Raw genomic sequence first — 15,237 nt, 5'->3', positions numbered from 1 at the left:
TTCGTCGGTCGGGATTGGACGTATCGGTAATTAAATTTACTAATGGAAATTATAGGGTATCGATAGGTAACGGATGCACGGTCGATATTACCGTTGCGCGGCGGGTAATTGGGCCGGCGACCGGCAACGACGAGAAAGAAGAGAAACGGAGGAGGAGTTATCGGATCGGGGCTCGGATCGTTCGATCGTTCGCAATTAGCAACACCCGATTCCGCGATATACCCTTTACGTTCGCGAGCGTGATAACCGATAAATTAACGATCGATCGATCGACTTTTTACACAACGTAAAATCCACGTATCGCGTTTGTAACGAAACTTGTAATCGGATTGGTCGCCTTAATTAACGAATTCGATCCTAGCTTAATACGGGGCGATTTTAATTTTAATCCTTTTTCGGGGAATAAAGAGAATAGAAATACGTATCCGATCGCGGATCATGGGTTCGGCTATTCCACGCACGCGTCGTTTATCATCGTGTTTGGCAGGATAACGCGTAAAAATCACGAATAAGGGTCTGGAGTAGGGCATAAAGCTAACGTGATTACACCGTTACGCTGAAATATACGTTTGCGTATACAGTTGAACGTAACGAATAGGCCGGTGTGTCCGCGCTCGTTATTAATCGGCCAGAAGACTGGCTCGCGTGGATATATATTTGTCATCATTAGCGAGTGCGAATATATTTATACGGTACAATTGGTGGCTTATAGAGTCGTTCCGTTCGGAAACGTCCACGATCGTTTATCGATCTTCGATCGTTTCGTATCGTTACGACTTCTTCTCCAAACAAACGTGAAATGATGTGCCTTCGTCTCTTTTTCCGGAACGAAAAAAATGACAGGAATATCAAATATATTCAGGCAAGGGAACGTATATATCCGGAAAACAATTTTCTGGAGGAGAAGAAAGTTTAACGATCGATCGAGCAAGACGACTTTGCAACGAATGAATCTCAAACCGAGTGGTTTACAAATCGTTTAAGAGGCAAAAAGAGCGAGGAGAATAATTCCAATATTAGCTACAGTTTCAGCCCGAGCTACCATCGTTTTAGCGATGTGTGAACGAAACCGAGACATCTTTTTGCGGCATTGCGCTCGGTTATAAATCATGCCTCACGTGCACATTCGTGGCGAGCCTATTTGATTGCGTACGTATAAGGGATTGGATACTACACGCCGTCGCGATGCCGTTACCGAATGGTAAAAGTGACGATATAATTTTAGCCGGCCATTAGAAAGTGAATTACGAAAACGTCTGTAAACTCTCGTAGAGGAGAGTGGCGCTTGCCATACAACAATTAGTAGATTTAATTTTAAGCGTTTTAAGCGATCCTTAAATCGATGGGTAAAAAACGGGGAAACGATGACGACGCACAATTACAGCTATTACTACCTTTATTGCTATGAAAATTACGAGTCTCGTGTGTATTTTTCAATCGTTTCGAGAGATTCGGTCGTACACGGATACAATAATATACACACACATATATACACGCGCGCGCGCGCACGAGACGAGTATCGAACTCTAAACGGAGTTAAACTTCGTGAGAAACGATAAAATCGTGATTTCCTACGGGGTGCTTATAGTTCGATTACTCTCGTATTGTGGATAACCGACGAGAAGATATGAGAAAGAGAGAGAGAGGGGAAAAAAAAAAGGAAACGGGGTTCGCGTTTCATAGCGTTGCGAAACGAATGTAACTAGAACGAGTGACAATTTTATCGTAATCGCGCCTTTTATTTCGCCATTTCAAACCGCACGCGGCCTATCGACCGTTTCTAAAACGATCGGTATAAACCGTCTCGTCTACTCAATAGCATACTAATACCCTTTATGGCGTCACCGTGATTCCATCTTGCATAGCCAAAGTCAATTACAGAGAAGCAACATTTTCACGGTTGAAAATCGCCTTTAACTTAACCGAACGAAGCGAGAACAATTCCATCTTTTTATAAGATCTCTTTCCTAACCCCTAAGAGGGAAGGGAGAAAGAAGTTCTGATATTTCTTTCTCGAGATCCGATGATCGTCGTCGGAAACTTCGTCGCCGTATTTGTAACATCGATAAAACGGCACCGGACTCGCAACTCAACCGGTAACGAGGCAACTTTAACGAAACAAAAGATCGTGAAGTACGCCAACCGGGCATAAGGAGAATTACGCGGCTGTATTTCTACGAAAGTACGGTTGCAGGGGAGAGGAGACGGACGGAGCTAGGCCCATAACGCATGTCATATCTGACGATCTTTACGAGGGAGCTGATCATTGGACGGGAGCAGCGCAGCAAGAAACGGGCGACAAAGTTGGATATACCAATGAAAAGGAAACGTTTGGAGCGATGCGGGCCGACAAGTCTGTTACTGGATAATCGGCGGATCGTCGCAACGCTCCGTAAAGCGAAACGGCGCGTTGAAGGGCTCGTTTTGATTAATTAAGCCGCGGATAAAACGTTGGTCGCCACGTTTGTTGAGATCATCATCGTCTCGTCATCGCATTGCGCGTATCGTTCGGGAGGATCTCTCGCGAAGGAGATTTTTTAAGGGAAATGAATCGATCGGGCAGATTCGATTGAGGGAGTTCGTAGCGCGAATTCGGGAAGAAAGTAATTTGGAAGTAACTCGTTCGAAAGGAAACGGTTTGTGGGAATGGATCGAATACGCTAAATGATAACGAAAACTTGATATAACCGTAAATTAATCACGGGATCATTACTCCACATCATCGATATCTATCATCGATGGATAAAAAAGTCTTGCTATTTGTAATTACATCAACTGATTTAACCTATCTACGACCTTTAATCAGCAACGACCATCCATCATCGTTTCCCTGGTAAAAGTGTCGAGACGTTCTATCCAAGAAACATCCGTTTAAAAGAATACCCAGGCAATCGATATTCTTCGATCGATGAATTTCTCGATCAAGATCTCCGTTTTCCTCGCCAAGAGTTGCGTGACGTTTCGATGACGCTCGATCGTGCCTGACGACAGGCAAATGAGTAATTTATTGCGCTCGATCATCCAAGCTCGTTCTTTTGTTTATTTTTTTTCACTTTTTCTTTTTTCTCTCTCTCTCTCTCTCTATCTCTCCTTCTTCCGCCATCCAACCATAGTCTAGCTGTTCCTATACGAATACCAAGAGACCTCTATCTCGAAACAACTTTTCAGGTTTAGGAGCGAGCTCGTGTCGCGTTTCCCACGGCGGCGTTGTACCACGAGCGTTGCATACATACGCAAGAAAGCCAACGCTATAAAACGTTCTTTACGCATTTCGCTCTCTCAGACGAACGAACGACGAAAGGGAGGTACGCGCGAACGTACTTTTCGTATTTTTCTATTGGACCCCGCCATCGCTCATGAGCAGATTTATATTTATTTCGTCTGGGCCAAGACGAAACATTCTTGTCTAAAAGATTTTAACGACCAAGCTGAACTTTCCAGCCTTTCCTCGCCAACCGTCCCCTCTTTCTTCTTCTGTTTTGAAATAATTATATAACGTTTCCCTCGACGTGTTTGATGTATCTATAAATATACTTGTTTTTTTTTCCTGCTTCATCTTCTTCTTCTTTTTCTTTTCGACGAGAAGAAGCAACATCTATTTATGCAAATGAAAGAGAGGCTAGAAGAGAAAAAATATTCTTGGCTTGGACGATGGTGCAATCGATTCCATGTGTCGAAGAGTATCGAGAATGATAAGTAACACGAGGCGAGTAGTTTTTACGGTAGCCAAGGTTGCGATCGACCAATTCGATTGCGCAATTGATGTAGCTCGGTCTCGGAAATCGGTTCACTGGCAGAAGGAAAGTGTGTGTGTATATACACGGGCGTTCGTGATTATTAGCTTTAACCAGTCACTCGACATGAGGTATATCAAGGTTGTAGGGAATTCGATTCCCTAGAAAACGGAATTCGACGGATTTCCTCGTTTCGAAAAAGAATGCGGCTCTGTACGTGTTCGAGGAAGCCGTTCAACGGATCAGTTTTCCTTCGGTCGATGGTTGAGAACCGTATCGGGATCGGAAAAAAAAAAAAAACATTTAGAAATCCCGAACAAACAAATCGTAACGAACATTTATCGACGTTTTCATACAAGAGGGAAGAGTTGGGAAGAAAAGCAATTAAAATTATTCGGTCGCGGTGCTATTGATGGATTAAGTACGGTTTCGCCGCCAATTTCACGGATGAATGTTGGAAAGTAACAGTGGAATATCGAAGGGATCGAATCGCGAACGTACGAGTTTTACTGCTAGCCGCGGGTAATTTACGCGCGCACCCGTCCAGACGAGAGTTTCGACATTGATGCGGCTGCGCGGAGGAGAAGACTAAAGGAAAGATGGAAAATCAACCATGTGTAACTTTTATGGTATGTCCGAGACACGATTGCAAAACGCACGCTTGAGCGAGCCTCTCCGATGCTGCGATGAATCGTCGTGATAACAAGTGTAAAAAGATGCCCGAGGAGGGGCGAGGCGTGGGGTAATTCGATTATCGAGGAAGAATTTTCAAATTTAAACGCACGGGATGAGAGACGTTCGTCGGATTCACCTCTTGCTTCCGAAGCTAATTTTATTCCTTCCCTCTCTCGTTCAAAGGGAGCATCGCTCGACCATATAATTCACGGGCGAGAATGACAACGTTGACAAATTTCGGTTAATATCTGTGGTGGCTGGAAACGAGCGCGCGCCCTGCCTCTCCGCGATTAACCAACGGCCAACTATTTAATAAAGGTTTTTCGAGGCGCAGTTTAGGCTTATTTCCCAATTGATGCACTTGACGGATGATGCGTATGCAGTTAAATCGGCCAATCTATAGCGTTACTCAACCTGTTTTTAACAAGATATTTCCGTATTGTCGCGTTAGCGCACGCACACAACGTACGTAAAACCGTCTCGACCCGCCCCTGTCCAGTCATGTCAGCGCTAAATGAACCATCAGGGCCGCCATAAATCCTCGGACTATCAGATGAGCAGCCACGGACTTGCCTGTCCCGGATATAACGAGGGACCACCGCCCAGCGTAATGGAAGCACTCTCTGTCCACGCTCCAAAGATACCTTCGAGATTGGACCAAGCCTCCTTCTTGTCCCCTTGCTGGACGAACCAACTGACTCCATCTGATGCGATCTGTAAGAGTTCTTCCTCTACCGGCCAACTTCTCTAATTCCTTGTCTAATTCGACACGAAAATCATAAACTTTCTCTTTGAAAAAAATCTATCTAATAAAATTTGGGAAAAGTCATTCCTCTATCCAATTTCCTCCCTTAAAATGCCGAGATAAATTTAATTTTGATCAAACGTTTGGGGAAATGTTTCCGATAATAGAGAGCAACCAGGTATGCGTGTCTCGATTCAATACGATCTCTGACGAAAATCTAGGCAAGAGGCTTCATGACCAAGGTCGGACAAAGGCGGGGAACATTGTTAATTACACGCCCGTTCACGTATCGATGCGGCTACCGTAGGAGTAACCCGGCCGAGTGGCCAACAGTAAAGATGGCATCGTGCACACTAACGAGTAACAAGTGGCGTGACGTTTCAGTTAGGCTTTACTTCGCGATGTGTGCGCAAGACTGAGAAGAAGATATCGGTATGCCACGACCAACCTATCTATCGTCTCACCTTCGGACTCTAATTAACGCCAAGATTCATTATCGACACCTCGTTGTTCCGCCGACCACCGTCTTAATTTAAGTTAAGTTCAACGTTTCCTGCCACTTCGCCCCCACGTTTATTTCTTTATTAGGCGATAATTGGGAAATAAAATAAAATTTCAGAAAAAACCGATCTTTCTCTTTTTAGCTACGATGTCTCCAATTATTTTAATTTGGAAATTCGTCTAAGAAAGGAACGTAGAAAAATGGCTATTTCGGGGACAGTGTTAGAAAATGTGAATCAACATCCAGAGCATATACTATCTGCACCATTATGCAAAACAGAAATTTGTTCGGGGCACGAGTAACAAATGGTCCTCGGTTCAAGCCATCATTTGTAAGGACACAACTTAGTTTGCATGTATGCATCTGCAGGCCGCATTAAGTTAGTTACGCTTAAATGCAAATTGACGCGTTAATCGATCTGTTCTGACTTCGGAACTCTGTGTATAATGAATCTCCGCACGAGATCGAGTCCGCCAAAAAATTATATTATCTCTCTGTTGTTGTCTCTTAGCATATCTCGACTATCGAATGTTAAAAAGAGAAAAAAAAGAAAAAAGAAATAATATAATTCGATATAATATAATCAACTCTATTAAAATATCATAATATCATAATGATTTTTTAAAAATCGAGTTCTATCAATTTCCCTTTATTTTTTCGTATAAATTTCTCACGATTGGATCGTGTCAAGTAAGCCACGATTAATGTTCGATCGTTCTTCTCATACCATTTAGACTACTACTATATTGTATGCGAAATGATGAGAACCCCCTGAGCATCTATTCATGATTGTACGGCATAATAGTATCAGAAGTATGTGTTCACCTGAGATCGATTCTGAATTCGCGCCCCGGGCTGATCGACGAACTCGTCACAGTACATTTGACTCGATCGTGACTGATATTCTAGCGGTAGTAACTTTCAATTCTCATATCTATTTACGAACAAAAGTCGAAACATCTTCTTTTGATTGCTCGGATCGAATTTGAACTACGGAATGCAATATACGGATGATGAATGAAACGAATCAGACTATAATTATTTACTAGATGCGATCGAAATTATTCCGAAACCGTTGCATCAAATATAGAAGAAGGTTAATGTTGATTAAGAACTAATTACGATTATATGAGAAACTATTTAAATCGATATTTGTGACATCGAATATAAAATAACGTTCTACGATATTCCTAACCTTAAATCTAATTAACTTATTGCTTACGGATATAATAAATACATAAAATCATTATAATTTGTCGAATATATTATATAATAAATATATATCAGTTATTCATAATTTCGGATTTTATTCTTTGGATATGATTGAAAGCAAATGAAAAAATAAAAATGCATACGACTTACCATTAGATGCGGAGAATATTATTATAGATGCTCCTATCATCAACGTTACTAGTAACCACCAAATGTTATAGAAAAACTGTAAAAATGAAAAAGAAATTAGAAACAATGATTTATAAAGTAAATATTATAGATATATAAATATTTTTATAGATAGATATCTTTGCTCTATTAATTTAAAAGATTTTATTTCATTTGAAAAAAATTAAGAAATTAAAATTTAATCATATAAAAAAATACTTACTTTTTGATTTCCGAAGGCATGATTTCTGAATTCTCTTGAAAACACTGACTCTATTACCGAAAACGAATATTTTAAAAGAAAAAAGAAATGAATAAATAAAAGACTATTAACGCGTTCGAATTATGTTTAACGAACAATCACTGACTCTAATTTCGCGTGCTTTTAATTTTTACTATTATAATTGAACGTATAATTAATACAAAAGTTATATTTCAAAAAATATTAAAAATATTATTACGCAACAAACACTGATTTTAATGGTCGCATTGCACATGATCACAACAATGCTGTGGAAATAAAATTGTATTAGTAAAAGAAGAAGAAAAATTAAAAGAAAAGTAAAACATTTGTTTCGTATTTTTTTTCTTTTTCTTCTAATATTCGTTTCTTTTTCTAGATATATTCTATCATGAATACATCAATACATACATACATCAACTTTTCTTCGAAAACTAAACGCACCTGTGTTTACAATTTCATGAAAATAACAATCAACAATGAAACTCGAATGACGATATTACAATCTTACAAAATATTTACGAAATATAAAAGTTATTTCTAAAATTGAATCATTCGTACAATATATGTATGTATGTCAATTATATATAATATTTCTTACTAATCTAATTAAAAAATAATGCCAACGTGTACATACGTCTTTATTAGAAGTTGGCAGCTCTGCATGAAAAATTATCGAATTCGTTGAATATCGTTCAAAATGCCTTTGTCCCTTCTCAGTTTTTCTTTTTCTCATCTTCACGATCAATTATACAATATAATAATCTATACAAAAAGAAATTTAAAATAAATTATATTGCAGAAATTAATTATATTAAAATGGACAATAATCGAATCCAAAAATTCGTACTATAAGCTATTGATAATTATATACATAAAATAAATTCAGAAGATTGTTTCGTATATTATAATATTGTATATAAAATTATTAAATAAATATATATTAATTAAACGAAAGTAATACCTATAAACTGGAAAAGTTAGGAATGAAAATACGACGTTGATAATCGAAGTCATACACCTCAGCGGGATGACACATTCTATCGCCATGATTTTCGACAGTAGAATGACTTCCCGCGTAATAGCACATCAAGCAGTTTTCTGATTGGCTGATGTCGCATAACTTTTCTTCTACTCTAAATCGCGCGGGAAAAGCAATATTTTATTAAATAATATTCAATTTTTTTAAATAATAGAATAAAAAATAGAAAATATATTTGTTAATAAAACAAGATTTATTATTTTCTACATGTAGCATTGTAATAAATTATAATAATGTAGTTATATAGATATAATAAATAATCACATAAATAATTAAATATTAATAATTTATATTAAATCATAATAATAATTATATATATATTATATCAAACAACGTAATACAATAAAATATGAATTCGATTATTAATGACATATCAAACAAAATTATTTAAACTAACCGTTAAATATTTTGTAGTAATTCAGAATATTTAATTGATAATTTAATTATAATATTTTTACTTCAGTTAATACACTTTTATTCACTATAATAATAACTGTATTTTTTATACACTAAAATATAGTTTATTAAATTTAAAAATGTATAAATTAATAAAAATTTACTCTTTTTTTATGCATTTCCTCACAATTCGAAAAGTACAGATAAAAGAAAATGGCCGTTACAATCGATGCAGATTGAATATCGAATAGCTTGTTAGAACGATATATCGAATACAATCGAAATTCTGAACATTGCTTACCGAAAATTACAAGCCATTACGAGTTGGGTGTTGTGAATTTTTATTTAATCATTTATCTTTCCAATACGTGAAAGTTTTTATTTTTATCTACTAATATCATTTTTATAATTAAAAAATGACCGAAGATAAAACAGAATTTGTAAGTATTATATATTACTGTTACAATGTAGGTCGAGTCTACATAACCTCACTTTCTACAACACATAATTTATGTTTAAATTATATGTTCTATATAATTTCATGTTTTTTCTCATTTATAGGATTGGGGAAATGAGAAATTACAACGTGCTCAAAAAACAGTAGACGAATCTCCTTATGATTTGGAAGCATGGAGCATCCTTATCAGAGAAGCACAAAACAGACCCATTACAGAAGTAAGGCCAGTTTTTGAAAAACTTGTATCCGTCTTTCCTTCTGCTGGTCGTTATTGGAAAATTTATATAGAACAAGAGGTAATATTATTATGTTTTTAAAAAAGAATAATTATTAAAAGTTATAAATATGTTATTTTCATTATTTATTAAATAATATAATTATCATTGTTACAACGGATAGTTTATTTTATATTCTTTATGACTTTTTCAGATGAAAATGCGCAACTTTGAGAAGGTGGAAAAGGTATGTTAATATTAATTGTATGAGTTTCAAAATTTAATGAAAGCACTTTATATATATATATTGCTAAATTTATCGTTATACATATATTGTTGAAGTTGTTTGTTTGAGAAGATATATAATTTTCATTACTGATTTTAAAATAAAATTATTGAGTGAACTTTTTTTAATATAAACTTATAATGATATGCATGTTTATTTATTAATCACGAATGAATATAATTCTTAATTGAACATTGGTATTTTAAAAAATTCTATTTTAGTCTTTTAGTGTATTAAGATTACATTTAATACTGGCAAAATATTATTAATCAATTGTGATCAAGTATTATCATATTATGTGATTTTAGGCATTTTGCATATTATATGAGGTGAATAAAAACAGTATTTCACCATACACAAATATCTCATTGATTATGATTGATCTGTTGGTATATTTGGGAGGTTGTTTTCTTTGTTGAGTAATATGTATTTTAAAATATATTATAATATAAATATATAATTAATAATAAAATTAATAATAAAGATATAAATAGATATTATTAAAATAAATCAACTTACGAAGGCAGCTTCCTGAATGTAACAGCCTTGTATTCCTTCCTGCAATACATTTTTTAGTGTGTTTAAATTATGTTATTTGAAATAAAATAATATTCATATTACATAAAGTGTAGATATTTTATTAAATACAACATGAAATAAAATTGTTATGAACAAATATTCAGCATTGAAATGATTCAATAATGCAAAGTATATTTACCTCTTTGCATATAAGAAAGATTTTAATAATATTTGTCTCAATATTATGATTGAGACAATATAAATACTTTAATAGTATTTTAATAGATATTTTTATAAATATGCTTTGGGAATTACATCATTTTCCTTTCCCTAGTACAATACTTGATTAACATTTTCAAGTATTGTGAAATTTTTAAAGAGGTAGTATAAGGTGATGAAGTAATAAATATATTAAAGTATTTATTTATTTTACGATTATAATGTATAATAAAAGTGAATATTTTTCATATTAAGTTTTTACTATTTTGATCACCTTATGTTGCTTCAAATTGTCTAAATTTTTTTATCATGTTTTGGGATCATTCATTTCTAGATCCTACATAGGTCAATTATATTATTAACCCCATTTACAAAAAATAAATAAAGTTTTTATTCAATGGGGTTTATTTTGTGTTACCTTTATAATCTCATATCTGGAAACTTTTTCCCTAATTATTTCCCAATGAAAACATATGTTTATACAATAAAGTATTCTCAATTGATGCATTGGTGCATTATTATTTCTCCCATTACAAATAAACAATATTGTAGTAGTGATTGTATTAAAAACTTGCTAAATAAATATTATTGAATTGTTATTTCCTGATATTTTGATGTGATTCTTATTGGTCTTAATCAATAATACGTGCTTTAAAAAAACTTGCCTGTAAGGGTAAGTAAGGTGGTAGATAATATGTAATGTATTGTGTAACCACACTTAAATGAACTTCACACAAATATTATATTATTTCTTTATATTGCTTCTAAAGTACTTGTTTTCTCTGACAGCTTTTCCAAAGGTGCCTCATGAAAATCTTAAATATTGAGTTGTGGAAACTTTACCTTTCTTATGTCAAAGAAACAAAAGCCAGTCTTACAACATATAAGTAAGTATTTATTTAGTTATATAGATAATTGAATCAAAAGTTTAATATATAATGTATTTTTAGAGAAAAAATGGCACAAGCATATGATTTTGCATTAGATAAAATTGGTATGGATATTCATTCTTACAGTATATGGAATGATTATGTGACATTTCTTAAAAGTGTTGAAGCTGTTGGTTCTTATGCTGAAAATCAAAAAATTAGTGCTGTTAGAAAGGTAAAGATCCATATATTATTAAGTTATAAATATTTATATATATAGCATTTTGATTTATTATATATATACATTTTAATATATTGATATTATTAATTACAGGTATATCAACGAGGTGTTGTTAATCCAATGATTAATATGGAACAATTGTGGAAAGACTATATGGCATTTGAACAAAATATTAATCCAATAATTGCAGAAAAAATGGCTATTGAACGTTCTAGGGATTACATGAATGCAAGAAGAGTTGCCAAAGAATTAGAAGCTGTAACAAGAGGATTAAATCGAAGTGCTCCTAGCGTACCTCCAACTGGTCATCCAGAAGAAGTTAAACAAGTATTTAATTATATATACATATATAAGTTTATAAATATATTATAATGTAAATGTTTAATTAATTATAATCATCGATTAATATTATTGTCATAGGTGGAATTATGGAAAAAATACATTGCATGGGAACGTAGTAATCCTTTAAGAACAGAAGATACTTCTTTAGTTGCGCGTAGAGTAATGTTTGCTATAGAACAATGTTTATTATGTTTGGGACATCATCCAGCTGTGTGGCATCAAGCTGCACATTTTTTAGAACTTAGTTCAAAAATATTAACAGAAAAAGGAGATGTAAATGCTGCGAAAAATTTAAGCGATGAAGCAGCAACAATGTTTGAAAGAGCAACAAGTACATTATTATCTAAAAATATGTTACTGTACTTTGCACATGCAGATTTTGAAGAAGGAAGAGTAAAATATGAAAAAGTGCATCAAATATACCAAAAGTTCCTTGATATACCCGATATTGATCCTACATTAGTTAGTATTAAATATTCTTTCTTAGTATTAAATATTTTACTTAATTATTTAAATACAGTTAAATTATTTTTTTCATAGGCATTTGTACAATATATGAAATTTGCAAGACGTGCTGAAGGTATAAAATCTGCTAGAACGGTTTTTAAACGAGCTCGCGAAGATCCAAGATGTAAGCATCACGTATACGTTGCTGCTGCATTAATGGAATATTACTGTACCAAGGACAAAAATATTGCTTTTCGAATATTCGAATTAGGTTTAAAAAAATTTGGAGATAATCCGGATTATATACTTTGTTACATTGATTATCTATCACATTTAAATGGTAAGGATTTTTTAGAAAATAAATTTATTTATCTTTTATACATATTTCAAATTTAATCGCATTTAATTATTTTAGAGGACAATAATACAAGAGTTTTATTTGAAAGAGTTTTATCTTCTGGTAGTTTAGAACCTGAAAAATCAGTGTATGTAAAATATATTTATTTATTTAATATATTAATAAGTATACGATAATTTATTTTGTATAAAAAATGACTTAACATTTATTATATATTTATTTTTAGCGATATATGGAACCGCTTTTTAGAATTTGAATCTAATATTGGAGATTTGGCAAGTATTGTTAAGGTTGAAAAACGTCGTAGTGCTGTGTTAGAAAAGGTAAATTGATATGTTTATAAATCGTATAACTTTTTATTCAATATTTTTTCTTACATTCTATATAATTTCCTCAATTTTTGTTTCTTTTTTTTTTCCCCCTTTTTTTTCTTTTTTTTTTTTTTTTTTTTTTAGATTAAAGAATTCGAAGGAAAAGAGACAGCACAATTAGTAGATAGGTATAAATTCTTAGATTTATATCCATGTACTCCTATGGAATTACGGTCTATTGGATATATGGAAGTATCTAGCGTTGGAAGAAGTACAACCGGTGCATTACCGCGAATACCAGATCCAGAGGAAGCTATAGCATCGTTACCAAGACCTGATATATCCCAAATGATACCTTATAAACCAAAAGTAAATCCTTTACCTGGAGAGCATCCAGTACCTGGTAAATTTCTTTATTTAAAATTCTAATTGTACATGTTCATTATTTATGATACATGTGACAACATTTTTTGTAGGTGGTTCCTTTCCATTACCACCGGCTGCAGCACAACTTTGTACTATGCTTCCACCACCTGGATGTTTCAGAGGACCTTTTGTGGCTGTTGATTTGCTTATGGATGTTTTTAATAGAATTCAGTTACCAGACCATGGTAAAGTCTCTTATGAATATCATCGTATAATAATTATTTACATCTCTAATAAAATTAACAAGATATAATAATAATAATATAATAATATATGAGATTTCTCTCGTAAAATTAAATTTTTTTTTTTTATCTTTTATATAGCTCCATTGCCGGTAGCGGATAATGGATGCGACACAAAATTATTTGACTTAGCGAAATCTGTACATTGGATCGTCGACGAAAGTAATGATGGAGTTAGTCTTGGATCTAAACGTAGAAGGACGCGTTTAGGAGGTGATGATAGCGAAGAAGAAGATCTACCACCGCCTCCTGCAAATGACATATATCGCCAAAGACAACAAAAACGAGTCAAGTGAATAAAATAATAAAATATTCGGCAGAGTTGCGTATCACCTCCATCATTTTGGAGAAATTTGATACATGTTATCATATATTTTTACATTTTCTGTTTGTTCGGAGAGGAGACATTTCCTATAAGAACAAACCTATTATTATTGAAAGCGTACGTTACGTATATGACAACTACTAAATTCCTTATGTGACACTGTGCACGATATTTTGAGTACTGTGTACTCAGAAATCCTATATTTACACCGTTGATTTCGTCTTTGTTCAAATGTGTTCATTTACATATGGAGTATCTAATATAAGAAGAGGACAAAATTGGAAACGTCCAATGGATTGAATTTGATTCTATCATTATCTATGTCACCATATAGTATGAATTTAGTATAAAATATGAGATCAAGATTTAATTTTTACACAAGCGTTTACGATAATTTACATCAGATATAGCGAAAATATTTCTCAGGCTATAAGAAATAGTTGATACAACTATTTTAAGAATGATAATAATCGGCGCAAGATTTAAGATCTTATTGAAATAAAGTAATTTGTTATAGTTCTAATCAAATTATATTATATATAAAGGAATGGTATCATTTAAAATGATTATTTTATGAAAAATCTATATGTAAAGATGTATACGAATGGAGAAAAAAAAAAAAGACAATTTATTCTTTTCGTTTACGGAAAGATTTATCTTCATCGTGTAACAAATATCAAAGCAAATGTAATCAAATAAATAGTTTTCCCACTTTATTTTATTTCAGTATTCATTTTTATAAATTTTCTATATTTTTCTAAATAATTACTAAGAGAATAATATTGCGTTTCACTTATTATTCATTTTTAAATACATACATACATATATATATGTATATATGAGTAGAAAATATTCGTGGGAAACTGTATCCGATACATTTGCTCTGTTTCATACCATTAGACTGTATAATTTAATGTACAGGACCAATAAATTGTCGATATCCCATCGTAATTTTCTTTTTAAATAAGAATTTTTATTTTTTTCCCCAAAAAATCGGCACTTGTATATTAGCAAAACAAATATTATAGTGTATCAATAGAGTTTTAATTAGCAGATGTAACTAGATAGTCAATGATGATGCGATTAAACTTTGATTACTGTGTAATTAATTCGAATGGTTGATATTGTTCCTCCCGGAGAACAATACACAGATAGACTGTACAAGCTATAATTGTTTTGAAAATTTCAGAAACATTTGAAATTTGCATATGTAATTACAATTTTTACTGCATATGACTAAATACCATTTATATTAAAATAGAATC

The 15,237-nt window shown here is 33.2% G+C and overlaps 1 protein-coding gene and 1 long non-coding RNA gene across 3 annotated transcripts; one reads left to right on the top strand and one right to left on the bottom strand.

The window, feature by feature from the left end:
• Positions 1 to 1,780: 1,780 nt before the first annotated feature.
• On the bottom strand, positions 1,781 to 8,488 carry LOC113219157. Of its 2 annotated transcripts, none has more exons than XR_003305872.1 (3): positions 8,242 to 8,488; positions 7,260 to 8,042; positions 1,781 to 7,094 (listed from the first exon to the last, which is right to left on the bottom strand). It is a non-coding gene; the product is annotated as an uncharacterized LOC113219157 (long non-coding RNA). The 2 variants fall into 2 exon arrangements; XR_003305873.1 differs by lacking the exon at positions 8,242 to 8,488 and having other exon boundaries at positions 7,260 to 7,546; positions 7,915 to 8,201.
• Positions 8,489 to 8,959: 471 nt separating this feature from the next.
• LOC410390 (protein suppressor of forked) lies at positions 8,960 to 14,936 on the top strand. The gene is made up of 13 exons (XM_393870.7): positions 8,960 to 9,155; positions 9,277 to 9,468; positions 9,602 to 9,634; positions 11,201 to 11,298; positions 11,362 to 11,515; positions 11,615 to 11,848; positions 11,942 to 12,325; positions 12,404 to 12,650; positions 12,726 to 12,795; positions 12,895 to 12,991; positions 13,124 to 13,382; positions 13,456 to 13,590; positions 13,729 to 14,936. Exons 1-13 carry the CDS (start codon positions 9,132 to 9,134, stop codon positions 13,941 to 13,943), a joined length of 2,142 nt encoding a protein of 713 aa, XP_393870.2. The 5' UTR covers positions 8,960 to 9,131; the 3' UTR covers positions 13,944 to 14,936.
• Positions 14,937 to 15,237: the final 301 nt, after the last annotated feature.

The sequence above is a fragment of the Apis mellifera genome, linkage group LG12 (assembly GCF_003254395.2).
Source record: "Apis mellifera strain DH4 linkage group LG12, Amel_HAv3.1, whole genome shotgun sequence".
In the NCBI taxonomy this organism is placed as follows: domain Eukaryota; kingdom Metazoa; phylum Arthropoda; class Insecta; order Hymenoptera; family Apidae; genus Apis; species Apis mellifera.
This window is presented reverse-complemented; position numbering and strand designations above follow the sequence as displayed.

What these genes read in the sequence shown, in the direction of transcription:
- LOC410390 (XM_393870.7), top strand. Translation starts at nt 9,132, where the DNA reads ATGACCGAAGATAAAACAGAATTT. An exon ending in CCGAAGATAAAACAGAATTT is followed by an intron (nt 9,156 to 9,276) that starts GTAAGTATTATA and finishes TCTCATTTATAG; the next exon opens with GATTGGGGAAATGAGAAATT. An exon ending in TGGAGAGCATCCAGTACCTG is followed by an intron (nt 13,383 to 13,455) that starts GTAAATTTCTTT and finishes CATTTTTTGTAG; the next exon opens with GTGGTTCCTTTCCATTACCA.